General features: G+C 41.9%; 2 protein-coding genes across 2 annotated transcripts in view; one reads left to right on the forward strand and one right to left on the reverse strand.

Annotated features, from left to right (window-relative positions):
- LOC138946268 (lysine-specific demethylase 6A-like) overlaps positions 1-7,778 on the reverse strand; it is a 144,163-nt gene extending 136,385 nt beyond the window's left edge. Inside the window, exons 1-3 of the mRNA XM_070317806.1 lie at positions 7,627-7,778; positions 6,047-6,096; positions 5,388-5,446 (exon numbers count right to left, since the gene is read on the reverse strand). Coding sequence (XP_070173907.1) covers positions 5,388-5,446; positions 6,047-6,096; positions 7,627-7,729 — 212 coding nt within the window. The 5' untranslated portion in view covers positions 7,730-7,778. The remainder of the gene's footprint in view (positions 1-5,387; positions 5,447-6,046; positions 6,097-7,626) is intronic.
- Positions 7,779-11,436: 3,658 nt separating this feature from the next.
- Positions 11,437-27,500, forward strand: part of LOC138946258 (4'-phosphopantetheine phosphatase-like) — a 21,863-nt gene continuing 5,799 nt past the window's right edge. Inside the window, exons 1-13 of the mRNA XM_070317795.1 lie at positions 11,437-11,451; positions 11,951-12,119; positions 12,581-12,657; positions 14,505-14,716; positions 15,662-15,845; positions 17,296-17,388; positions 18,111-18,261; positions 19,046-19,233; positions 20,252-20,333; positions 21,526-21,638; positions 23,871-24,026; positions 25,086-25,198; positions 26,320-26,407. Coding sequence (XP_070173896.1) covers positions 12,026-12,119; positions 12,581-12,657; positions 14,505-14,716; positions 15,662-15,845; positions 17,296-17,388; positions 18,111-18,261; positions 19,046-19,233; positions 20,252-20,333; positions 21,526-21,638; positions 23,871-24,026; positions 25,086-25,198; positions 26,320-26,407 — 1,551 coding nt within the window. The 5' untranslated portion in view covers positions 11,437-11,451; positions 11,951-12,025. The remainder of the gene's footprint in view (positions 11,452-11,950; positions 12,120-12,580; positions 12,658-14,504; positions 14,717-15,661; positions 15,846-17,295; positions 17,389-18,110; positions 18,262-19,045; positions 19,234-20,251; positions 20,334-21,525; positions 21,639-23,870; positions 24,027-25,085; positions 25,199-26,319; positions 26,408-27,500) is intronic.

Genomic DNA, 27,500 nt, shown 5'->3' on the forward strand with positions numbered 1-27,500 from the left:
GTTTAAAGAGATTCCACTGTCAGAGGTTTAAAGAGATTCCACTGTCAGAGGTTTTAAAGAGATTCCACTGTCAGAGGTTTAAAGAGATTCCACTGTCAGAGGTTTAAAGAGATTCCACTGTCAGAGGTTTAAAGAGATTCCACTGTCAGAGGTTTAAAGAGATTCCACTGTCAGAGGTTTAAAGAGATTCCACTGTCAGAGGTTTAAAGAGATTCCACTGTCAGAGGTTTAAAGAGATTCCACTGTCAGAGGTTTAAAGAGATTCCACTGTCAGAGGTTTAAGAGATTCCACTGTCAGAGGTTTAAAGAGATTCCACTGTCAGAGGTTTAAAGAGATTCCACTGTCAGAGGTTTAAAGAGATTCCACTGTCAGAGGTTTAAAGAGATTCCACTGTCAGAGGTTTAAAGAGATTCCACTGTCAGAGGTTTAAAGAGATTCCACTGTCAGAGGTTTAAAGAGATTCCACTGTCAGAGGTTTAAAGAGATTCCACTGTCAGAGGTTTAAAGAGATTCCACTGTCAGAGGTTTAAAGAGATTCCACTGTCAGAGGTTTAAAGAGATTCCACTGTCAGAGGTTTAAAGAGATTCCACTGTCAGAGGTTTAAAGAGATTCCACTGTCAGAGGTTTAAAGAGATTCCACTGTCAGAGGTTTAAAGAGATTCCACTGTCAGAGGTTTAAAGAGATTCCACTGTCAGAGGTTTAAAGAGATTCCACTGTCAGAGGTTTAAAGAGATTCCACTCTCAGAGGTTTAAAGAGATTCCACTGTCAGAGGTTTAAAGAGATTCCACTGTCAGAGGTTTAAAGAGATTCCACTGTCAGAGGTTTAAAGAGATTCCACTGTCAGAGGTTTAAAGAGATTCCACTGTCAGAGGTTTAAAGAGATTCCACTGTCAGAGGTTTAAAGAGATTCCACTGTCAGAGGTTTAAAGAGATTCCACTGTCAGAGGTTTAAAGAGATTCCACTGTCAGAGGTTTAAAGAGATTCCACTGTCAGAGGTTTAAAGAGATTCCACTGTCAGAGGTTTAAAGAGATTCCACTGTCAGAGGTTTAAAGAGATTCCACTGTCAGAGGTTTAAAGAGATTCCACTGTCAGAGGTTTAAAGAGATTCCACTGTCAGAGGTTTAAAGAGATTCCACTGTCAGAGGTTTAAAGAGATTCCACTGTCAGAGGTTTAAAGAGATTCCACTGTCAGAGGTTTAAAGAGATTCCACTGTCAGAGGTTTAAAGAGATTCCACTGTCAGAGGTTTAAAGAGATTCCACTGTCAGAGGTTTAAAGAGATTCCACTGTCAGAGGTTTAAAGAGATTCCACTGTCAGAGGTTTAAAGAGATTCCACTGTCAGAGGTTTAAAGAGATTCCACTGTCAGAGGTTTAAAGAGATTCCACTGTCAGAGGTTTAAAGAGATTCCACTGTCAGAGGTTTAAAGAGATTCCACTGTCAGAGGTTTAAAGAGATTCCACTGTCAGAGGTTTAAAGAGATTCCACTGTCAGAGGTTTAAAGAGATTCCACTGTCAGAGGTTTAAAGAGATTCCACTGTCAGAGGTTTAAAGAGATTCCACTGTCAGAGGTTTAAAGAGATTCCACTGTCAGAGGTTTAAAGAGATTCCACGGTCAGAGGTTTAAAGAGATTCCACTGTCAGAGGTTTAAAGAGATTCCACTGTCAGAGGTTTAAAGAGATTCCACTGTCAGAGGTTTAAAGAGATTCCACTGTCAGAGGTTTAAAGAGATTCCACTGTCAGAGGTTTAAAGAGATTCCACTGTCAGAGGTTTAAAGAGATTCCACTGTCAGAGGTTTAAAGAGATTCCACTGTCAGAGGTTTAAAGAGATTCCACTGTCAGAGGTTTAAAGAGATTCCACTGTCAGAGGTTTAAAGAGATTCCACTGTCAGAGGTTTAAAGAGATTCCACTGTCAGAGGTTTAAAGAGATTCCACTCTCAGAGGTTTAAAGAGATTCCACTGTCAGAGGTTTAAAGAGATTCCACTCTCAGAGGTTTAAAGAGATTCCACTGTCAGAGGTTTAAAGAGATTCCACTGTCAGAGGTTTAAAGAGATTCCACTGTCAGAGGTTTAAAGAGATTCCACTCTCAGAGGTTTAAAGAGATTCCACTGTCAGAGGTTTAAAGAGATTCCACTGTCAGAGGTTTAAAGAGATTCCACTCTCAGAGGAGGAGGAACCACAATGGAAAGAAGAGTGGTACAAGAACAGGCAAAGGTGTGTGTGAGAGAGTGTATGGGTGTGTGTGGGCAGTGTAGTTGTGTGTGTGTGTGTTGTGTATGCGTGTGAGTGCGCGTGTTGTGTATGTGTGTGTGTCAAAGCACAGGAAGAGGACAGACACGAAAGTGAAGTGAAGAAGGAAGAAGAAAAGAGAAAATGAGATGAACACAAACATTCTGAACAGAAAACTTAAAATAACATGTCGGTGGCAAAACAGGCAATGGAAGTCCACAGGAGCAAGCTGTCTCCAAGAATCAAGCCAAATTCAAAGGACATTTTTCTAAGTGCTTTTAAACACAGTCGTATATATTCAGTGCACACACACACACACACGCATGCATGCACGCACAAACACACACACACATTCACAATAACACACACACATCCTGGATAGCAAAAGCAAAAACTGAAAAGAAATCTTACTGTCCAATATTATGCTGGATATGAATGGATGAATAAATGGACTGTTGGCAGGTCAATGAATGAATGACATCAATCAGGCTTCCAAACACTTCGTTTCTCTTCGACATTTTCGCATTGCGCCAATACGTCATTGAGAACACACATGTCTACTTTCACTTCCTTGTGAGTATTCTGAGAGCAAGAGACAGACGGAGAGAAATACGATAAGGTTATACAAATAAATCTTGGGTTACAGAATACGCACTTTTGACTTTGTTTGCATCACTAAAAATAGATGAGAGGAAGAAATAAGAGAGAGAACTCAGAACTCAGAAAGTTTATTGTATAGGCCAACTGACCCGTTACAACCAGTGCATATATCAAACATGACAGTCCCTCCCTCCCTCCCTCTCTCTCTTCTCTCTTCTTTCTCTCTCTCTCTCTCTCTCTCTCTCTCTCTCTCTCTCTCTCTCTCTCTCTCTCTCTCTCTCTCTCTCTCTCTCTCTCTCTCTCTCTCTCTCTCTCTCTCTCTCTCTCTCTCTCTCTCTCTCTCTCTCTCTCTCTCTCTGTATTTGTAATGTGCGTCTGTCTTTATGTGTTGTAAAGGACAGGTCGGAAGAATAGGCTTTGCCTAAAACCTTTATCCTTTTGTAATAAAGTTCTGAGTCTGAGTGTCTCTCTCTCTCTCTCTCTCTCTCTCTCTCTCTTCCACTCTCACACACATACACACAAACATTCTGGCTTTCACTCCTTCTCACACACACACACACACACACACACACACACACACACACACACTCACAAACACACGCGCACATACATACATGTATGGGTATGTACAGGGGATGGCTGGTGCCTCATCAAATACATCCTCAACTACGATAAGAGAGAGAGAAAAAGAGAAAAAGTTGCGACTGTTAAAAAATGGTCATGATACAGATTAAATGTGGTTTGAAATAAATAGCGCATTTTAAGTTGAGTACCCTACATTTTGTTGACACCATTCTAATCCAACATTTGTGAGCATGTGTGTGCCATATGACAATGCTTGCATGCAGGTACAGTGGAACCGTCCATCTAAGACCCCCACCTCCGCAACTTTAGCCCCCCCCCCCCCCCCCCCTTTTTAAGACCTTGTTTTTCAGATTGCTCCTTCTTCTTCTTCTTCAGCGTTCCAGAAATTCTGGTGACGTGTGAGCTCGTTTGCCCATTTGGGTTCCCCAAACTATACTCTGAGAGCATAGTCAGCTTCACTCCGCTTTCGTTGGGTGGGCAGGCTGGGTATTTTCGTGTTTCTATTACCCACCGAACTCTGACATGGATTACAGGATCTTTTCCGTGCGCACTTGGTCTTGTGCTTGCGTGTACACACGAGGGGGGTTAAGTCACTAGCAGGTCTGCACATAAGTTGATCTGGGAGATCGGAAAAAATCTCCCCTCTTACTCTTAACCCCTTCACTGCCACAGTATAACAGCATTTTGGTATTGCTGTGTGCCAGGGCAAAATTTCGCTTTCTTCGGTAGGTTCACTAATCTGTTCACTGCTCGATCATTATTGAGATATCTCTTAGATCTTTGGCATGTGTTTTGCTTATACCCTTGGCTATTATAGGATGACATTTCTTTATTTGGTGTTTAACGTCGTTTTCAACCATTCAAGGTTATATCGCGACGGGATAGGATGACATGATCATTGGACTTTGTTTGTGATTGTTATAGTAACAAGAGGCGAAGCCTTCAAGGCTCACGTAAGAAATCGACAAACAGTAACACAAACTCAATCACTCCGTCACACATACACACACACACAGTAAGCATAGGTGACACTGTGCAAGAAAGCGAGACACTAGATCTAGATCTGAATGGCCGATTTCGAAGAAAAAACTAGTCTCGGCCCGCTCAAAATAACAATGACCGAGACTTTCAGTAATTCCTTCGCGTGACGTCTAACCCTCTTACGTCATAATGTGACGTCTTCAAATGTTGTGACGTCTTCAAATGTTAAAGTTTCTACCACAGACATACATACATACATACGCACGCACGCACGCACAGACAGACAAAAGTTAGCATCGCATAGGCTACACTTACGTGAGCCAAAAATTGATATAATGACCATTTTTGTCAAAAATTACAGTTTCCGGACTTACACACACACACATTGCAGCACGTAAAACCACACAAACAACTGCTAAAACTGGTGTCAAACATCAGGTACTCACATTACAGCCCATAAAAGTATTCTTCTGTGTGGTAATCCATAAATCACTTCTTGTAGAGCTTCCAGAACACTGTATCGCTTGAAAACAGGTCTACGAGTTGAGGTCCGACTTTCGGCCGCTATTGTGAATGCTATAGATCGGTTCTACATTTCTAACACAGTTTTCAACACGTGGTAGTAACTTATCCGAACGGTCTATGGGAAAGAACTGTGTTTGGAACCCCTACAAGTACTTGGACAGTGGTTACCTCCCATTTAGTTTTCAGAAATGTCCTGAAATGTTGTTGACACAAATCCCACGTACGAGATACGGTTATGGGCGTACGACAAACCGAAAATGACCACGTATTACATACTGGGTGGGCAGTAAAGGGGTTAACCCACCAGGATTCGAACTCGATTAGGAGACCGACGTCTTACCACTGCGCCACTTTGCCCACCACATCCAAACCTGATTTTCTCAGATTTGTTTTAGGTCTTAAAAGGGGGTTCCACTGCACATGAAAATGTGACCACATTTGACAAAACAGAACACTTACCATCTGAAGCTGTTGAAGTGAAAGTAAACAAGCCCAAGTCCATACAAGAAAGATGTGTCCTGCAAAGACAGACCATTCTTACATCAGAGCACTCAACTTAAAAAGCGCTATTTACTTCAAACCACATTTAATCTGTATCATGACAATTTTTTAAACAGTCGCAACTTTTTCATATTTTTAACATTCATCTTTTCCAGATGGGTTTTGACGAGATGAGATCTGATTATTTCCAGAAGGGGACATGAACATGCAGTATTGGTATAACACACAACACATCTTCCCACGAGTTTACTTCAAAAACAAACCGTTCTGTGTTATTTTAGGAAAAAAATACATACCAAATTTACAGTATTTGTTATTAAGCAAGCACTGTATTCAGTCATAACTGTGAAAGGCTTTCTTAAATAAACACCATTTCACATTATTGAACCGATTTCAAGATATTCCCTGAGCACAAAGTATATCAATTAGAGCCTGCAGTCTCATTTTATGGGTAATGAGACCTTTGAAGAAACTAAAAGCCAGATCATGCAGCTTATCCAGCAATTATGATATTTTGATGATTTATAGCAAATATTTTTGTTTTCCTCTTCGTCTTCATTTCAGAAACACAAAATAAACATGTGCCATTAAATAGCAACTAAACAACAAAGCAGTACCTTCCAATTGGTTTTTTCTACCATGTAGAACTTCTGGTAAGCAGACAAGGCTGAAAGAAACAAAGATCAAACATAATGTAACAAGTGCGAAAACAATAGCTACCATATAAGGCACACAAAAAAAATATAGTCTGTTTACGGTAACATAGGCAAAAAAAATAGGGTCGGTAGGTCGGGATTTTTTTCTTTTTTTTTTCTTTCCCCAAATGCCAAAAAAAAGTCTAGGGTCGCGCGAAAAAATAGGGTCGGTCGGGATACCGTAAACAGACAATTTTTTTGTTGTTGCCTAAACATCAATTGACTTTCTTCTTTGAAAGTGTAAATTCAAATCTCTGTTTCCAAAGGAAAGCAAAATATTCTAATAAACTCACAAATAACTTGCACGGCAAGGCGACAGGATACAATGTACCCGTAAAATCAACTCACAGAACACCACTTTAAGAAAAATAACTACTTTGTATAACCATCCATGGTACTAGAGTAAAGGGAAATAAGCGCCCACATTCACAATCATGCATTTCTCGCACTTGCAGAGTTATTTCCCATATTTACAGCCCCCACATTCTTCCTTTTTTTTATTCTTATTTTTCCCTATCTCCCTGAGCATTCTTGGGCAAAATCATAAGCATAACACTATTGAGCTACAAAAAATGATCTACATGGTAACCATGCAGGACAGTGATCACAGATGTAATTGCTTTTGAATTTTCTATTTTCCAAATCATTTGATCACACGAGGCTTGTTATTTTTTTTTTTATAAATATGAATTTGTTTTCATAGTGTTGCTATCAGGTCAACAGTCAAGTTACCTATTTCAGCACAACATTTGTGCAGCATTCTGCATAAATTACAAAAATAATCTACCAAGCAATCATTCAGCAGGAACATAGTTCTATTTTAAAACAAACAGTGATACATGTACTTGCAAGGTAAGGTCCCTACCGTGAGACTTGAGAAGTCACATGCAGTTTACAATAATAGTGATACTACAGTAGTTAGCTAGCATATAACCACGTCATGTCCCAAATAGACACTAGTTCAGAAAAACCAAATTAGCATAGCATAGCAGTAGTTTTAACCGTTTTTAAAACCAATATTTCATTACAAGTGCGTATTTTGGCTCTGACAGAAACTGGTCTTTTACTTCATTCAGCCAAACCATGTCTAATACACAATGCTCACATTATGTTTGTTGGGGCAAAAAACACAAACGAAAAATCAATTTAGTACATGTATGGCCGATCACTTATTCTATTTCCGGTTTTTTTAAATTTTTTTTTTAAATATTTGCATTGGCAAAATACCACAATATTCTAGTTGACGCAATCTCCGAGTTTAGGGACTTTTTACTTCAGTTTCCTATTTGCCTAACAGTACACTACTAGAGTACCGTTGACACCCCCCCCCCCCCCCCCCCCCCCTTTCAGGCTCTACCCCTTTTTCAGATTTTCTGTTCATGTCTGTAAACGTGCCTCCAGTTTAAGACCTGATTTTCTTAGATCTTTTAGTTATACAGCCTGAAAAGGACATTATACCACTGGATAACAACCATACATAAAACAAGGCAAGAATATCTCACCTTTAGGAAACTGCTCCAGCAGAAGATGCAGGTGCCCCAAGCGACAGTAAATCCACGGATCCAGTGGTTTCAGCTTCTTCGCCTTCTCCACCTCCTTCAACATCTTCCCATCCTTTCCTCCTTCCTTCCCCTTCTCGCCATCCCCCTTCCCTTTCTCGCCATCCCCCTTCCCCTTCTTCCCTTTCTCCTTCTCTGCCTCATCCTCCTCTTCTTCCTTCTTCAGGGCTTTTTCCTTCTCTGCGTCTTTCTCTCCGCTACCATCGGACTCTTTCTCTTTCTCCTTTGCCTTGGCTTCCAAGTTTGCCAGGTGCGCGTGAACCTTGATTATGTTGTTGTAATAGGCGATGGCCTGTGGAACAAGAGGAAAATCTGTTTTTTCTTCTGTCAGTAAAATGTTTACACACACACACACATTCTATTCTACAGTAAATATAAAAGGGATCACAGAAATACACTAACTGTAACATACAGATTATATTCTAACGGTTCACAGAAATATACACTACTAACATACAGATTACATTCTGATGCAAATATATAAAAGTTTTAATTTACAGAACTACATGTATATCGATATACGACTAGTGTCTGTCTGTCTGTGTATCTGTGTCTTCGCGATGCACGGCCAAAGTTCTCGATGGATCTGCTTCAAATTTGGTGGGCTTATTCAGAGAGACCCCGGACACAACCTCATCGATGAGATATTTCAACACGTGCTCTCAGCGCGCAGCGCTGAACCGATTTTGGTTCCACCTCAGCTATTTTGGTTCCACCTCAGCTACCCGGGCCCCCATACCGACACACCAAAGCCAAAGTTCTCGGTGGATCTTTTTCAAATTTGGACACCGTATTCAGCTACACCCCGGACACAATATCATCGATGAGATATTTCAACACGTGCTCTCAGCGCGCAGCGCTGAACCGAATTTGGTTTTTGAGTTCATTTCACCATTATAAGTAACTCTTCCTTATCTTCTCATCTTCTCCATGTTTTCAGCGTTTACCTCCCTTCCTTCGTATGGTGCACTGTAGTGTGAAGGGGGCATCTTCGGATATTCCCGGCGTTCTGTTACTATTTTTAGAAGGTCGCCGCAGTGTCCAGAACGTAAATTGGACCCGTAAATTATCCTCACTGTAAAAGTGCAAAGGTCGAATCAATTTATAGCCACGCGAAAAATACACTGTCATCTATCTCTCTATAGATACGGCTTCTCTGTGTTTGTGTGTGTATGTGTGTGTGTGTGTCTCTATGTGAGCAACACCTGTGCATTGTTCAGTTCTGTTTGTGATGTGGTCTGGCGGCTTTTGTGTAATTTTATGTACTGGCCTTCCTTTGAGAAGCCATAACAGTTCAAAAGGGCTTAGAGATAAGCTCTAACTTGCTCAGTTCTGTTTGAGTGGAGTTCGCCTCCAAAGGTGATTAACACGGTTACATTCGTCGACAAGGATGGGACTCGATATGGTCAGGAATGGCATTATGGCCACTGAATCATTTTCGTGCTGTTCCCATTCCACGAATCTGGGAGGGACCTAAGCTTGGCGGGTCCATTGTTCGGACCCGGCGAAGCCGGCGTACGGCTCTAAGTACTTCTTCCCGGCGAAGCCGGCTACCCGGCGAAGCGGGTATTCATTCTAGTATATATATATATACGACTAGTGTCTGTCTGTCTGTTCGCGATGCACGGCCAAAGTTCTCGATGGATCTGTTTCAAATTTGGTGGGCATATTCAGGTACACCCGGGACACAACCTGGTCGATGAGATATTTCAACACGTGCTCTCAACGCGCAGCGCTGTGCGCGCTGAACCGATTTTTTATTTTTTTTTGTCTGGATCCACTACCAGTAACTCTTCCTTATCTTCTCCAGTGTTTTCAGCCGCGATTATCTCCCTTCCTCCGTGTGGCGTCAATCCATATTCCCGTTACTACGTTAAAGCCGGGTCCCAGGCGCAGCCTGGTATTCGGCTCTACTTCTTCCCGGCGAAGCCGGTACCCGGCGAAGCGGGTAATCATCTAGTATATTATATATAAGCAAGAGTGGTAATGTCTCTAAAGGTAGTTTTCCCTATCTGAGTGAATATTCTGACCTATGATGAAGAAAACAGTGACTGTTTTTAATCACACTATTTTGCTTTGTTTTTTAATCTTTCATTTTTTAAACAAAAATCTGAAAGTAAGGGACAAAAAACTATGATTAGGAACATGACACTACAACCGCAATTATAACCAAATAAATGCAGTTTATTGAGATCTTTTATCATTACTGAACTAAACTTTATTTATATCTTAATGTACAGAGCAAAACTACTTTTCAATTAAATATATCTGAAAAAGAGAGAATAAACACCAGAACAAAATATAACATTTTGCTATATTACATAATTTTCATAAAAATATACCACTTCAGTACATGACACACAACCAGTGATGGCGCTAGAATGTTTTCAAACTGGTACGCAAACTTTTATGATGCAAATTGTCAACAAAAAAACGGTAGGCTGGTCATTAGAACCAGTAAGAGTCCAACTCAGAGTACTGGTTTTGTTGTTTAACCAGCGGAAAAAAAATGGTAGTTTAAAAATCAACCGGTAGGTCATACCAGCAGCCATTTTTGTTCCGAAATTTTCTCATTTCAACCAGTAAAATACCGGTAATGTCCGGTCAAGGCCAATACTGACAATAGAAAAAAATTTCAAAACTTACCTTTTCCAAGAGAGCCTTTTTCTTTACGTTGTCTTCATTTTCAAGGTTGACGAACCCAAAAATGAGACTGAAAAACAAAAAGTATTCGTACAAATCGTATGTTTTCTTTTACTCTGTAGACTTATATTGTAATTTTCCCACGTCAATACATCATATTATACTCCCTGATGCCAGAAATTGCGAAGGAGAAGTGGAGGCAGAAGGTACTACAAATATACAATTTTATTGCTTGGGAGATATGGACACATATCCCATGACCTTCCTTCTTTGACCACAGTTCTTTGACTTGAACTTTAGAAGAAAACTTAGTTTCAATGAACGCCCCATTGGACCTCGGAAAAAAAAGGTAGCTTGTGGAGACTCGTCAGTTCTCCAGCCACGGCTATTTAGTTATTTCGTGTGTTTTTTGTGTTGTTGTTTTTTTTTTAGATTTTCAGAGGTTTTCAAAGAAAAGTACTACCCTAGCCTTAGTATTAGAAGAGGTGGTAAATCTATCAGTTTTTGTAACTGTAAGGCAGTTCCCACACCACTCCCTGCCCCTCCCTTCTCCATCAAAATGTATAAAAGTATGTAACTTCACGTCAGCCTATCAGTCCGATTCCATGCAACATTGTCAGAAGTCACCTTCACTAATAATGATGCACGAAGTAAAAGCACAACGTTAAACGTTTACTGAGTCTGAGGTAAACCTGAGCGAAATTTTTCTTCGAAGTTATCAAAATATCAAGTTGCAAAGTTGACTAAGAAAGGCAAAGATTGTCTTGAACGTCGGCATTTTACCTTGAAAACTCCGCAAGTTGCTTCCTCTCCTCGGAGTTCAGTTCCAATACATGAAGTTCGTCAGCCATATCTCCAGTGCAAATCCTCCTGGTCTTTAAAATAAAACAATTAGCGTGAAAATTGTTCGCTAATTAGGCATCATGGATGTATCCCTCCAAGAGAAAGCGGAAATGGAATCCGAATGCCGATTTCTGCATCAACCAATCGCCGCCGTTGTTTTATTCGGATTCCCTCTCGATTTTGAAACCATCTGCGAATAGTCACATTCTCAAGTGGTACGAGAACAAGATTGTCCTCCTTTGCTTGCATTCTCTTGTCAAGAAGGTACGGAGAAGAATCAAGGTAGTCTGCTACGAACAACCGTGGCAGGAAAGTTGTGCTTGATCGCAAGCTCAATTCTCACGGATGCACTATGATTATTATGTGTTAGTCTGTAGAAAAGTATGAACCTAGTGGCTTGATAACGTGGAGATGCCAGGCTGTCTGAAAATCGAAAGATCCTCCAAAGAGCAGTTGTTATTGTTTGATCATGAAAAAGTAGCAGTTGGTCGCAGTATCGCTTTCTTGTGACTTGTGTGCAAAGGGTTTCATTTCAATAAAATGATAGTGCTTCTTTACATTAGTTTGATAGAGTACGAGCACGTGCTGTTGCTTGGCAATTTGCATTGACTGCACCAACCCCAACAGAAATTAATATTATATAAAATTCATTTCAAAACAAAAACAAAACAAAATCTCTCGATCAGTTAAACTGCTGATCGTCACACAGTTTAGTGAATCATATACTCATGTAACTTGCATAACTTGACAGTTAACTTTGTTACACTTTTCTCTCCCACAGAATGGCAGTCTTGCTTAGAAACTGACATCAAAACAGTACTTGGAACTGGAAGACACCAATCCTAAAACGTTCAGCATGGCTCACAAAAGTTATGCCAAAAGCATTGACCTGCCTCCAGAACAATTCTTCAGAAACCTGAAAAATGCAAAGAGATTTGCCATTGATATTGGTAAGAAGAAACTAAAATAGGTCTTTGTTTTTATTGATGTTCTTGGGATTTTGCTGCTGTTGTAGTTGATTTTAGTGGTGGTGATGTGAGTGTGTTCTTGACACTTCTGTCTGTGTTTGTTTTTATGTGTGTTCCTGGTTCTTCATACTCCTGTCATGCAATGCCAAAAGACATATTTTTGTTTTTTTCTGACTCACCTGATAAGGTCACCATAGTGCAAGAATTTTATTTTACCAAGACTTTCACAAGGAACAAAACTAGAGTTTAGAAGGAAATACTGTAAATTCAAGACATAAAGCACTGGTGAACTCAGAACAGACAGCCTTTTTTTCAACACAGTTGCCTGGTTACACAATGAATGGTTCTTTATTTTCACCCCATAAATGGCAAGCTTATTTGTGATTAAATGTCATTGCTTTAACTCTCTGTTTTGAAATCATGACGTTTTCTTTCATCGCTAGGTGGCTCACTGGCCAAAGTGTCGTACAGCTCTGACTGGCAGAGGAGGGCTCCAGTGGTGTATGATGAACCTGATTCTGTGAGTTGGTGTTTCATGGACAGGGATGGACCAATAGTGTATGAGAAGAGAGGGGGAGGGAGGGGGGCGCTTCGTAAATGAGGCAGGGAAACAGTATAGCCAGCCCTGGTCCTGGGGTTTTGCCCCCACCCCCCCACCCCAGGATGTTGTTAAAATTTAGCATTTGAAAGGGGTATTTTGGGCCTCTCTTTGGGACTTCCCACCCCCAAGATGCTGTTGAAATTTAGTACTTGAAAGGGGTATTTTGGGTCTCTCTTTGGCACTTCCCACCTCCCTCACCCCCAAGATGCTGTTGAAATTTAGCACTTGAAAGGGGTATTTTGGGTCTCTCCTTGGGACTTCCCACCCCCAAGATGCTTTTGAAATTTATCATTTGAAAGGGGTATTTTGGGTCTCTCTTTGGGTTTTCCCACCTCCCCCACCCCCAAGATGCTGTTAAAATGTATCATTTGAAAGGGGTATTTTGGGTCTCTCTTTGGGACTTTCCACCCCCAAGATGCTGTTAAAATGTATCATTTGAAAGGGGTATTTTGGGTCTCTCTTTGGGACTTCCCACCCCCAAGATGCTGTTAAAATGTATCATTTGAAAGGGGTATTTTGGGTCTTTCTTTGGGACATCCCACCTCCCCACCCCCAAGATGCTGTTGAAATTTAGCATTTGAAAGGGGTATTTTGGGTCTCTCCTTGGGGGCAAACAAAGGACATTAGTGAAGTGGGGGCTTCTGGGACCCAGGACACCCCCACTAAAGTGCTGTCCTGATCAGGTGTCAAGTTTATAATGTCAAAATAGTTATGAAACAACGTCTGCCAATGTAAAAAATAGAAAAACGTTCAATTATTATCCTCGCCATATGACAGGGTGACGCAGTAGTCCCCCTTTTATGGCAGCGGCTCTGCAATTGACGGAGTGGTCTCCCTGCCTTGAGTGTGAGCTATTTAAAGTAGCTCTGGTATGCTGGTAGAGAGCACACCCCTGAGATGTGGAGAGCTGTTTGTGATAGGGTCTGGCTGCAGTTGTTACCTGGTATGCTCTGGCAAACCTGTGCATTCACATAGCGGTTTTTATAGAGCTATTTGTTTAGCTGTGCATTCACATAGCGGTTTTTATAGAGCTATTTGTTTCGCCCAAACTCTCTCCTGTTGGACAGGCTTTGCCTCCAAAGGTGATTCGAGTGTTTCGTGCACTTGGTTACATTTATAACCTGCCTGGATGGTGGTCAGATAAACTCCTGCCACTCGGAACTATACCCTTAAATGTCCACCACTAAATCCTGAATCCAAAAAAACATGAAAGTCCGTAGCAGTCGCCTAGATTGCAGATGGGATCAGTTACACACACGTTCACACACAGAGTCACATGCAGAAACCTAGTTGCAAATGCTTTTAACAACTATTTTCAAACATCCTGCGCAATGGGCGCAATGGCTTGGTGGTAAGACGCCGGCCTCCAAAGCGGAAGGTCGTGGGTTCGAATCCAGGCCGCGCCTGGTGGGTTAAGGGTGGAGATTTTTTCTGATCTCCCAGGTCAATTTATGTGCAGACCTGCTAGTGCCTTATCCCCCTTCGTGTGTACACGCAAGCACAAGACCAAGTGCGCACGGAAAAGATCCTGTAATCCATGTCAGAGTTTGGTGGGTTATAGAAACACGAAAATACCCAGCATGCCTCCCCTGAAATCGGCGTATGCTGCCTGAATGGTGGGGTAAAAACGGTCATACACGTAAAAATCCACTCGTGCTAAAAACATGAGTGAACGTGGGAGTCTAAGCCCACGAACGCAGAAGAAGAAGAAACATCCTGCAGACACTTGATGCTCACTTGTTGTGTTACTATGTTTTATTTGACAGGAAGGGCCAATTTACAATGTGTCGGAGAAGGAAGAAACTATGGTTAGGCTTCACTTTGTCAAATTTGAAACCAAGTACATCGAGAGCTGCCTGGACTTTATCCTAGCCAACTTGATTGACTCGAAGGAATTCATTCGTGACAAAATCATCAAGGTCACGGGCGGTGGAGCGTACAAGTATAAAGACCTCATCACAAGGAAACTGGGCGTTCAGTAAGAACCGAGAGACTTCACTTGTATTTTTGGTTGTTTGTGGAGAATTGTAAAGTGCTGTCAATGTTGTATGTGAAAGTGGTTCCAGGATGATAATTATGAAGTAACAAGCACATGTTGAAGAAGTAATAAGCACAAGAGAGGAACTGATTATAATCATGCAAGGCTCATAAAAAAAACAGGTTGTTATGAATATTCTGGGCATTGGCAGGGGAGCTAGTGGCTAGCAATTGAAAAAAACTAAAACGTCTTCATACAAGAGTTCCTTTAGAATGCGTGCCATGTCATTCAAAGATGATCTGTGTTCATTTGTCAGAAATATTCAGGGCAATGACGGTAACGGCAGGCAGTAAGGAGGAAGTTTGTCTAAAATGTGCGCCATGTCTTCCAAGGAAAAATCATGGCAATTTTTGCATGGAAGCTACAGATAGATGGATGAACAATAAATTTATTACTCAAGGATGGAGATTTTAGGCTGACGTCTAGTCTTACGATCTGTCCCTACTAAAACTAAGATACAAAATAATAACAATTATAAACAAACAATCGCAACACCCGCAACAATCCACCTCACCCGCAAGCCTAAATCAGAGCAGTTGTAAATAGCCATGTGGCATGCACATAATTATTATTTGAAATTTTCTATTCTTTTCATGCTTACTTTTGAGTGCCGTGTCTCTGTTTGTGTTGTTGCCTTGTCATCTTCATGTAATTTATGTGTAAGTGTAAATAAGTGTGCATGAGTTGTTAATGCGAAAGAATGTGTATGAGTGCGCCTTGAGTCGCCTTGTGGTGAGATATGTGCGCGTTATAAATTATCGTATTTAATTAAACAGACACAAAACAGAGGTTAAATATGGAGGTCAAAGGAGGGTTTTACAAGTTGCTGTTATTGTTGTTGTTTATAATTCCTTTCTGTTTTCTTTATTTTTTTATTTATGTCAGGGTGGACAAGGAGGACGAGATCGAGTGCCTTATCTGCGGCTGCAACTTCTTGCTGAAGAACATCCCTGATGAAGCCTTTGTGTACCAGCGCCATGGTAACCCAGACTACAGTTTTCAGGGTGTGGACCAGGACGTCTTTCCTTACCTTCTGGTCAACATCGGCTCTGGAGTCAGTCTAGTCAAGGTTGGTTTTGCTGAAAACAAAACATTTTCCTTTCAACAAGGGGTGTCCACCAGGGATCACATTTACTGGAATGGAAATGAAAAAGATAAGAATTCAGGAGAAATGCGATGACTTTGGCATCGTCGTCCACCATCCAAGGCACTGCATACCCCCAGCTAAGGCCAAATCGGCAATCTCCATCACACACACACATGCATGCACAGACAAATCGACGGGTTGGGGTGAGATGGGACGGATGCCCGCGCACACACACACATACGCACACACACATGCACAGGAACACAGAGACACACACTGACACTCACATACACACACACACATTCTCTCTCTGAGTCTCTCGATCTCTCTCTCTCTTTTATCTTACCACCTCGCTCTCCCTCCCACTCACACACACAAACAGAAACACGGAGACACACACAGAATCACAAACACGCCCCTTCACTGTACCACAGAGAGATAGGAAGGGGGGGGGGGGGTGAGGGGGGAGAGAGAGAGAGAGAGAGAATGACAGACACAGACAGACAGTCTCAGAGAACCAAATCAAGTAGAGCCCTATTTTAACAATCAGAGAAACACAGGTGCTGTGAATGCATATGACATGTGCAACAAGAGTAAGCAAGAGATGTGGGGAACCAATCTCCTGGCTCCTGGAAGAATAACAAACAATGTATCGATTGGAGATTGGATTTCTCTTCTTTGAGTCATGTGATGTCAGAGGCCTACAAAACTTTATAATTGGGCGTTTCAGGTTGACCGAAACTTTAAAGGAACAACAAAACACACGTCATGTGTTTGATTGCATGTGTGTGTGCTGTTCAATGTCAAAACAACAACAAAGTCAGTACATGACGTGTGTTTTGTAGTTCCTTTGAAGTTTCGGTCAACCTGAAACGCCGAAATATGAATCTTATGTGTTTGATTGCATGTGTGTGTGTGCTCGTTCAATCGTCAAAACAACAACAAAGTCATAGTACCTGAAAGGAATTCGATCGATACATAAATGTTATTTGCGTGTTTGACCAAAATATGACATTTTACACAGATCTCGACAGTCATTGTTCACCTCGACCGCTAGCGCGGTCTCGGAGAACAATGACTGTCTCGATCTGTGTAAAATGTCATATTTTGGTCAAACACGCAAATAACGTATATTGAAATAAACAAGCCACTTTCATCCTCACAAATGAAAAATTTTAGATTGTTGAGGATGAAAGTCGCTTTTCTATTTCAATACTTGTTATTATGTTTTCAGGTGGCAGGAGATTGGGTCAGCATAACGCTCGCTTTCTCTTGTTGCACATGTCGGATGCATGTATAGAGCCCTGACATCCTTTTGTTTCTCAATGTTAGGGCTGTTTTATCCTGAAATGGACAGGTTTTCTTTGTGCCACTATTTTTCTTGAAGGAAACAGTTCTTTATAGTGTGATGTTGTGTGGTACTCTTCTGCAGGTGGAGAGCGACAACAAGTTTGAGAGGATCGGAGGAACATCAACAGGGGGAGGCACCTTCTGGGGTCTGGGATGTCTTCTGACTCAGGCTAAGGTGGGCGGTAGATTTTTGATTTAAAAACATTCTTCTTGGGAATAGACGAACTCCGGAAATGTAACTTTCCCACGTGGCATTACAGGCATTATAGGCCAGTCATGCACTAGGGAGAGGTGTGTCTGAGTGGCAGTATCTCTTTCTTTTGTACAAAGGGTTTTGTATACAGGGAGCACACATGGAAACCTTGCTTTATAAAAGCAAAAGTATTCACTCTTCTACAACCCACACAAACCTGACAGATTTATTTTCCAACATCGCTAATTTCAAGATTTCAATCCTGTTCAACGGCTTAAAATGGGTATGCTGCTGTTGATCCAATATATAGCATATGTGACACACACACAAAAAACACCAGGTACTTTATAATGGATTTTTTTTGGTTGTAATTAAACTTTTATGTATTATTCACAAGGAATGTTTTAAAACATGCTCTGTCTAGAACTAAGCATAGATTGTTAGTATGACTGCAGTGATAATCATTTGCAACAGCCATGCAATAGGCTTTTAAATTGCATCATAGTTTCATCTGTATCAATAACAAGATGCGATTGGATATGACTGCAGAGACTCGTAGAGAGTTCTGTATAACAGGTTGATCTTTTTCCACATTTATATGCGTAGTTAAGTAAATCCAGCTGTAGCTATTCTGAGGAAAGAGTTTGTTTTACATTAAATTTTTCAGTGGTTTTCCATTTCTCACCCCTGTTTTCTGATTCCAGTCTTTCGATGAGTTGCTGGAACTTGCTGAGGCCGGTGATCACCGCTCGGTGGACATGCTGGTGAAAGATATCTATGGTGGTGATTACAGTAACCTTGGGCTGCAAGCTGATGTCATTGCAAGCAGCTTTGGAAAGGCAACACGTCTTGATGGTATATTGAAGATTTTTTTCCGATCAGTACAGCCTTGGTACATTCCTTTGCACTTTTCTTTCTTTCTTTTCTTTATTTCATTCATTCATTTCTTTCTTTCTTTCTTTCTTTTCGTCTTTGTTTTTTCTGTCTTATGTTTCTTTCTTTCTTTTCTTTTTTTCTTTCTTTCTTTCTTGCCATGTCTCTTCATCAGCATGAAAATCAAGAATCATCAGCAGCTACACATTTATGTTTCTTTACAATTTTAATTTGTGTTTTTGTTTGTTTATTTGGTTTTTTTTTGTTGTGTTTTTGTGTGCATACAACCTAATGCAGGGTAACTGCTCTCATGATGCCTCGCTCTTTTGTGCCATTATCATAGCACTTACAGTTAACTGGTTGATATTTTTTACGTCTGTATTTGACAATAAAGTGATTGAGCTATCAACAGGGTTAATTGAGGTTACAGGTGAGTGACAAAGGGATTGAGTCAGTGAGTAGGTGGAAGATGAATGGACATTTGACAGTTTGCATAATGTGTGCAAGCATGACTGCAAGAAACTAACCAAAATCTTCTTTGGTATTACGCATGGATGCTCAGACAGACACATGGGTTCCATGGTTACTGAATGGAATGGGCGTTTTTTTCTTCTCCAGAGGTGGTTGATGATAATTGATAGGTACATGTATTAATTATTGCAGAAGATTACAAGTGACTTGTTTCATCTATTATAATCATTCATTCATTATTGTGAATAGATGGGGTTCCTGGTTGTTCGGTGGATTGATCCATTTTCTCTCACAGGTGAAAGTTTCCGGAAAGAAGACATAGTGAGAAGTCTACTGTTCTGCATCAGCAACGACATTGGACAGATCGCGTACCTACAGGCACGCCTGCACAAACTGACCAAGATCTACTTTGGCGGCTACTTCATTCGTGGTCATCCGCTGACCATGCATACCATTGCCTTTGCCATCAACTACTGGTCTAAGGTCAGTTCAGGCTATTTGGAGACTGCTGTTAGATAGAGGGATTTCACTGTTCTTACTTATCATTCGTGGGCGGGGATGTAGCTCAGTCGGTAGCGCGCTGGATTTGTATCCAGTTGGCCGCTGTCAGCGTGAGTTCGTCCCCACGTTCGGTGAGAGATTTATTTCTCAGAGTCAACTTTGTGTGCAGACTCTTCTCAGTGTCCGAACACCCCCGTGTGTACACGCAAGCACAAGACCAAGTGCGCACGAAAAAGATCCTGTAATCCATGTCAGAGTTCGGTGGGTTATAGAAACACGAAAATACCCAGCATGCTTCCTCCGAAAGCGGCGTATGGCTGCCTAAATGGCGGGGTAAAAACGGTCATACACGTAAAAGCCGTGGGAGTTTCAGCCCATGAACGAACAAACAAACAAACAAACTTATCATTGGCAGATTCCCTTTGGATCGGGGCAGGGAGATAGCTCGTCACCCTTGTATGCATGCATGCGCACAATAAAAATCCCAAGTTGACAGCGAAAGGCTCAGGGCTTGAGAACATGAATACACACATGCAGGACACAGGAAAAAAATGGGTTGTGTGGCAGCTGGCTTTCCCCCGTGAGAAAGCAAGCACGGTATGGTATGATGTCAGTACAGGTATATTTTTCCCACTGGTATTTTGTGGCCAGCCAGTAAGAAAATATTATATTTTTGATTTCTCCTTTGAATTTTAACTACTGTACAAACAATTATTCTGGGTAAAATTTGGGCCTTCCTCATAATGTGGTACTAAAAATATTTGAAATAGCTGACAAGCATGTTTACATCTATCAAAGCCTGAATGACGGGGCTAAAAAGGGTTATACACGTAAAACTCCACTCGTGTAGGAACACGAGTGAACGTGGGAGTTTCAGCCCATGAACGAAGAAGAAGAAGAAGATCTACCAAAAACTATTTTCCCTTTTAATGTGTTGATTTTAATGGCCAATAAAGTGTGTGTTGTCATTGTTTTGATTTCTGCCTTGTCTATTGCCTAGGGGGAGATACAGGCATTGTTTCTGAGACACGAAGGATACCTCGGGGCTGTTGGCGCTTTTCTCAAGGGAGCGGAGGAGGAAGGTAATGGATGTAAATATAGTGTGTGTCTATCTGTCTGTCTGTCTGTCTGTCTGTCTGTCTGTCTGTCTGCCTGTCTGTCTGTCTGTCTGTCTGCCTGTCTGTCTGTCTGTGCAAGCAAGCATATTTGTGTCTCTATGTATCTGTTCATACCCCCCGCGGGTTAGGGGGAAGAATTTACCCGATGCTCCCCAGCATGTCGTAAGAGGCGACTAACGGATTCTGTTTCTCCTTTTACCCTTGTTAAGTGTTTCTTGTATAGAATATAGTCAATTTTGGTAAAGATTTTAGTCAAGCAGTATGTAAGAAATGTTAAGTCCTTTGTACTGGAAACTTGCATTCTCCCAGTAAGGTAATATATTGTACTACGTTGCAAGCCCCTGGAGCAAATTTTTGATTAGTGCTTTTGTGAACAAGAAACAATTGACAAGTGGCTCTATCCCCTCTCCCCCCTTTCCCCGTCGCGATATAACCTTCGTGGTTGAAAACAACGTTAAACACCAAATAAAGAAAGAAAGAAAGTATCTGTTGATGGAATTTGTTGGTTCCACTTTGTGAATACAATAGACCCCCACCTCGCTTTTAAGACTCCCGATTTTTAAGCCCTTGCTTACTCAGATTTTCTGCTCATAAACTCTGTAAGTTAACCTTGATTTTAAGACTCCCTCTATATTCAGACCGAATATTTTCACCTGATTTTGTATGGTATAGTCTTTAAAGAGGGGTACCACTGTCTAAAACTGCAGTTCTTCTCTTCTGCGTTCGTGGGCTGAAACTCCCATGTGCACTCGTGTTTTTGCACGAGTGGAATTGTACGTGTATGACTGTGTTTACCCTGCCATTTAGGCAGCCATACGCCGCTTTCGGAGGAAGCATGCTGGGTATTTTCGTGTTTCTATAACCCACCGAACTCTGACATGGATTACAGGATCTTTTTCGTGCGCACTTGGTCTTGTGCTTGCGTGTACACACGAAGGGGGTTAAGTCACTAGCAGGTCTGCACATAAGTTGACCTGGGAGATCTGAAAAATCTCCACTCTTAACCCACCAGGCGGCAGGGACCGGGATTCGAACTCACGACCTCCCGATTAGGAGGCCGACGTCTTACCACCACGCCCCTACGCCCATCTAAAACTTCAGTTATTCTGATGACATGACAAGAAACTAACCAGGTGATGGTTATTCTGTTTTACAGACGCAGAGAAGTACTCGTGGGGAGAAAACATGGCAGGGAGTTCTGGTCTTGCCAGCCCCAAGTCCTCCTTCACAGAAATCAACCATCAGGATCCTGGCTTCTTTGCACATGGGGTGAGTAATCCAGTGTTATCCACTAGTCTTGATATTTACCTTTTCATAATGACCACCATAAGGACTGCATTTAGCTAGCTGGTCTCTTGGGAGGTTGTTAGCTAGCTGGTCTCTTGGGAGGTCGTTAGCTAGCTGGTCTCTTGGGAGGTTGTTAGCTAGCTGGTCTCTTGGGAGGTCGTTAGCTAGCTGGTCTCTTGGGAGGTCGTTATTGACTGGTTCAACTGTACTTTATCATCGGTAAAGTATTTAAACATTGTCCCTCTGCATTGAAATTGGTTGAGGGAGAGCTGAATCGTCTTTCAAGAGGTATGATAATTGTGTTACAATACCACCAGCTAACTCTTACATCTCATGAGGCGGGTTACATGATCTTTGACCGGCACGGTTGGCCTGGTGGTAAGGCGTCCGCCCCGTGATCGGGAGGTCGTGGGTTCGAACCCCGGCCGGGTCATACCTAAGACTTTAAAATTGGCAATCTAGTGGCTGCTCCGCCTGGCGTCTGGCATTATGGGGTTAGTGCTAGGACTGGTTGGTCCGGTGTCAGAATAATGTGACTGGGTGAGACATGAAGCCTGTGCTGCGACTTCTGTCTTGTGTGTGACATACGTTATATGTCAAAGCAGCACCGCCCTGATATGGCCCTTCGTGGTCGGCTGGGCGTTAAGCAAACAAACAAACAAACATGATCTTTGACATGCTCTCCAATCTTGATGCATACAACGGAACCCCACTTTTAAGACATCTCCCCCCCCCCCCCCCCCCCCCCGATACAGTGGAGCCCCTTTTAAGACCTTCAAGAGTCAGGTCTTGAAAAGGAGGGAGTCTTAAAATGAGGCTAAATTTGCAGAGATTATTACAGAAAGTCTGAAAAAACCAATGTCTTAAAAAAGGGGTGGGGAGGGGGTTACTGTATTCGACTTCCCCGGGGCGGGGACATAGCTCAGTTGGTAGCGCGCTGGATTTGTATTCAGTTGGCCGCTGTCAGCGTGAGTTCAAACCCACGTTCGGCGGAAATTTATTTCTCAGGGTCAACTTTGTGTGCAGACTCTCTTTGGTGTCCGAACACCCCCCGTGTACACTACATTGGGGTGTGCACGTTAAAGATCCCACGATTGACAAAAGGGTCTTTCCTGGCAAAATTGCTTAGGCACAGTTAATAATTGTCTACCTATACCCGTGTGACTTGGAATAATAGGCCGTGAAAGGTAAATATGCGCCCAAATGGCTGCAATCTACTGGCCGTATAAAAATTCCATCTCACACGGCATCATTGCAGAGCGCCTAGAACTGTACCCACGGAATATGCGCGATATAAGCCTCATATTGATTGATTCCCCGTTTTTGGGACCTTTTTCTCTGTTCGATCTCACAAGGGGGGTTCCATTGTACGGTGGAGATTCTGAATGTAGCTGTTCTGACAAGTCTGCATATACGTGGGGTTTTTGTTGGAGAGTTCAGAGCCTTCTGTCTCTACCATGAGGTTCAAACCTGAGACCAGCAGCATGGCAGAGATGTGCATTAACCACTATACCATGACGTTCCTTGCTTTGTCTCATTGTTGCTTTCTTCTTCTTCTTCTTGTCGATCACTCATTTCTTCAGTTTGACATCCTAGAAATTGATGCACTGTTCTATGATGCCTGCTGTACTTTCTCTCATGGGTTTTCTCTCAGTTTGACATGCTGGGGATGGATGCACTGGACCATTAATTGCGCTTGCCATATATACTCAGTATACTCTCTCTTATTGTTTGATTTTTTTTCTTCTGAGTTTGACATGCTAGACGGGCGCAGTGGCGTGGTGGTAAGACGTCGGCCTCCTAATCGGGAGGTCGTGAGTTCCAATCCCGGTCGCAGTCGCCTGGTGGGTTAAGAGTGGAGATTTTTCGGATCTCCCAGGTCAACTTATGTGCAGACCTGCTAGTGGCTTAACCCCCTTCGTGTGTACACGCAAGCACAAGACCAAGTGCGCACGGAAAAGATCCTGTAATCCATGTCAGAGTTCGGTGGGTTATGGAAACACGAAAATACCCAGCATGCATACTCAACGAAAGCGGAGTGAAGCTGACTATGCTCTCAGAGTATAGTGTGGTGAACCCAAATGGGCAAACGAGCTCACACGTAACCAGACAAATTCTGGAACGATGAAGAAGAAGAAGAAGAAGACATGCTAGAAATTGATGCACTAGACCAATGCGCTTGCAATACTTTCTCTCAATCTTTTTTTTCTTCAGTTTGACATGCTGGAGATTGATCGGCTTGACCGCCCGGTGATGGCGTGCCCTCTGTTGCTGGATCCCTCCAGTTACGTCCCCGACACGGTCGACTTGATGCACGACAAGGACGCTAGAGAGTATTGGCTCAAGTGTTTCGCCGACAGTGTTGATAAGGTGATGGGTGAATCAAATGTTTGTTAGGAGAGTTGGTAAAGTGGTTGGGTCAAGAACAAGAATTTATTCTGCCATATAGCTAAAAAGACATTGGTATGTGTCCTGGTGTGGAAAGCAATCATACACCCATACACTCTTAACATAAATACGATAAAACAATATTTTTAAAAAAGGCTAACAACAAGTAAAAGTCATCATCAAAGCACAGTTGTGTGTATTGTTGCTATCTTTTACTTTGTCAGCCTTTGTTAGGGTTGTTAGTGTTTGTGTTTGTTGTTGAACTTGTGCTTTAATATCTTTCTCTATTTCTGCCTGCATGCCTTCCTGGCTGTTTATTTTCCCTTGTTTCTGTCTGTTTGTTTGTGAATATATATATAAGTTGAAACTTTTGCGGGTTTTGTATATTTGTACTACATGTGTGAGTTTGAGAAATTGTGTTTGTTTTCTTTTCTAAAAGCACTAAGAAAAGGTTATGCCTGATTTGTGAATCTGTTGTTGGGTGTTGAAATCTGACCCTATTAGTTACTGTAGAAATTCAATAAAGGGTCTATGCCACATCAAAACCATTGTGAACAAAAGTTGCATGGGTCATACAAATTCCTATTGTGGAACCCCCCTTTTAATACCTTTAAAGATCTGAGAAAACCAGGCCTTAAAAAGTAAGTGGTCTTAAAATGGGCGTAAATTTAAAGAGGTTGTGAACAGAATATCTGAGAAAACAGGGTCTGAACACTTTCTACCCCACCTATGTTGACCAAGTTTTTTTTTTTTTAGCAAAGACCAGCTGTGCTGCAGCAGGTCACTCAGAATTGTAGTAACTGTGTAGTAACTGTATCAACAGGCTGGAATGCAGGTGTTAGATCAACGTTACAAGAAGCAACTGAAGCTAACAGTCTGAGCGGATATATCCGTTCCTGGTCAGATAGAGCCATATGAGTGGGTACGGATATATCCGTACCTGGAAGACAATGAGTTAAAAGGAAGGGAGTCTTAAATGGGGGGTTCCACTGTACACGATATCATTTCGTATTTATGAATGTTTTACTCTGCATGCTCCAGACGGTTGCACTGGCCATCAAGAGTCAGTCAGAAGAAGAAGACGTGGAGGAGAGAGCCAAGAAATTCAAAGACAAATACCTGGCCAAGATTCTCACCCTGTCTACCAACCCTTGGTATGTACATGCAAAGAAGTTACCTTTGTTTGTATTACATGTGTGTCCGTGAAATATAATCCTGATACAGTGAAACTTAAACAACCTCCCCTCCTATTCCTAATAACAAAACCCCCTGTTTTCCGACTGATTTTCTTGGCACAGATGCCTTTCACACTGTGACTAACAACAACAACAAAACGAAAACTTTTGATGCTGGAAAATCGCAATATAGATACAAATGTAATCATAAACAGAAGCAGCAAAAGAGAAACCATGAATGAACTGCCATGCAGTTGCCTCTCTGATAATGAAATTCAGCCAGCAATTTTCCAAGAAAGACCCCTCTGTTTTGCGACGGATTTATCTGGACATTTTTAAAGTCGTTAGTGGGAGGCTTTACTGTAGTAGGGGACATAATCCTTTGCAACAATTAAATGCAATATTCTATAACGTTAGTTCACTATGCTTTGTTTTATTTTGTGATTTGTATGCTTCTGTATGTGTGTGTGTGTGTGATCATTTGCCCATCGAACTTTGAGATTTTTGCACGGAACTTGACGAGAGTACAGAAGGAAATTCAGTACACAGTTTGAAAATAAATGAAAACCCTTCAGGGTAGATTTTAGGTGACCGGACAGAGGGTTTCACATTGCAGCCTGATTTTTCCAGTCACTAGTAGTGACCCTACTGGCTTCACCAGTACCCCTGAATTACATTGTGAACTGACTTCCGTGACTTCCTTTTGGTTGAGCATTTGTAGAAAGAGCAGCTTGATTTTGCTACTGTTTCCATAATGTCAGTTTGGATATCACAGTGATGGGGCTAATATTTGTTCAAACTGGTACACAAACTTTTATGATGCAAACAGTCCCGAAAAAAACGGTAGGCTGGTCATTGGAACCAGTAAGAGTCCAACTCAGAGTACTGGTTTTGTTGTTGTACCAGCGAAAAAACCACCGGTAGTTCTAAAAATCGACCGGTAGGTTATATCGGCAGCCAATTATTTTCCGGTATTTTTTCATTTCAACCGGTAAAATACCGGTAAGTACTAGTTAACGCCAATACTGTATCACTCACTATCAGTGAGAAAATCTGTTGTGCAAACTGCTGTTTCACCTGGTGTTATTATTTCCTTACAGTGCCTATGGGTCCCTGACTGTGCGCAGTTTGTTAGACACAAGTAGTCAGTGTCTGGCAGAATTCAACTTTCCTGATCCCTACTCGCAGGTGAGCATGGCTGTTGATGGTGTGTGTGTGTCTGTGTGTGTGTCACAGTATGCGTCTGTCTATCTGTCTGTCTGTGTGTGTCTCTCGCCTTCCCTCCCCTCTCTCTCTCTCTCTCTCTCTCTCTCTCTCTCTCTCTCTCTCTCTCTCTCTGTCTCTCTCTCTCTCTCTTTCTCTCTCTTTCTCTGTCTCTCTCTGTCTCTCTCTCTCTCTCTCTCTCTCTCTCTCTCTCTCTCTCTCTCTCTCTCTCTCTCTCTCTCTCTCTCTATTTCTCTTTTCATTCCTGTTGAGAGAACAAAATGAGCACAGGTGTAAATCAATCTAGTTTCTGTGAATTCCTTTCTTGCTCCGTTTGTGTTGGAAGTTCAACCATAACATTCTCAGGTTTGAACATTCTTTGACAAATATCCAAACTTTCCCAGCACAATTCTGGCATTTCAGTTATTTCCTTCTCTATTACAGTGGAACCCCCCTTTTAAGACCTCCAAAAATCTGAGAAAATCAGGTCTTTTAAAAAGGAGGGAGTCTTAAAATGGAGGTCATTTTACAGACATTATGAACAGAAAATCTGAGAAAACAAGGTCTTAAAAACGAGGGAGTCTTAAAATGGAGGTTTGTTTGTTTGTTTGTTCGTTCATGGGCTGAAACTCCCACGGCTTTTACGTGTATGACCGTTTTTACCCCGCCATTTAGGCAGCCATACGCCGCTTTCGGAGGAAGCATGCTGGGTATTTTCGTGTTTCTATAACCCACCGAACTCTGACATGGATTACAGGATCTTTTTCGTGCGCACTTGGTCTTGTGCTTGCGTGTACACACGGGGGTGTTCGGACACCGAGGAGAGTCTGCACACAAAGTTGACTCTGAGAAATAAATCTCTCGCCGAACGTGGGGACGAACTCACGCTGACAGCGGCCAACTGGATAGAAATCCAGCGCGCTACCGACTGAGCTACATCCCCGCCCAAAAGGAGGTCAATTGACAGAGATTATGAACAGAAAGTCTGAGAAAACCAGGTCTTCAAAGAGAGGTCTTAAATTGGGGGGGGGGGGGGCTTCAAAGGGGGGGGGGGGGGGTGTTCCACTGTATCAAAAAT

The sequence above is a fragment of the Littorina saxatilis genome, linkage group LG13 (genome assembly GCF_037325665.1).
Source record: "Littorina saxatilis isolate snail1 linkage group LG13, US_GU_Lsax_2.0, whole genome shotgun sequence".
Lineage (NCBI taxonomy): Eukaryota > Metazoa > Mollusca > Gastropoda > Littorinimorpha > Littorinidae > Littorina > Littorina saxatilis.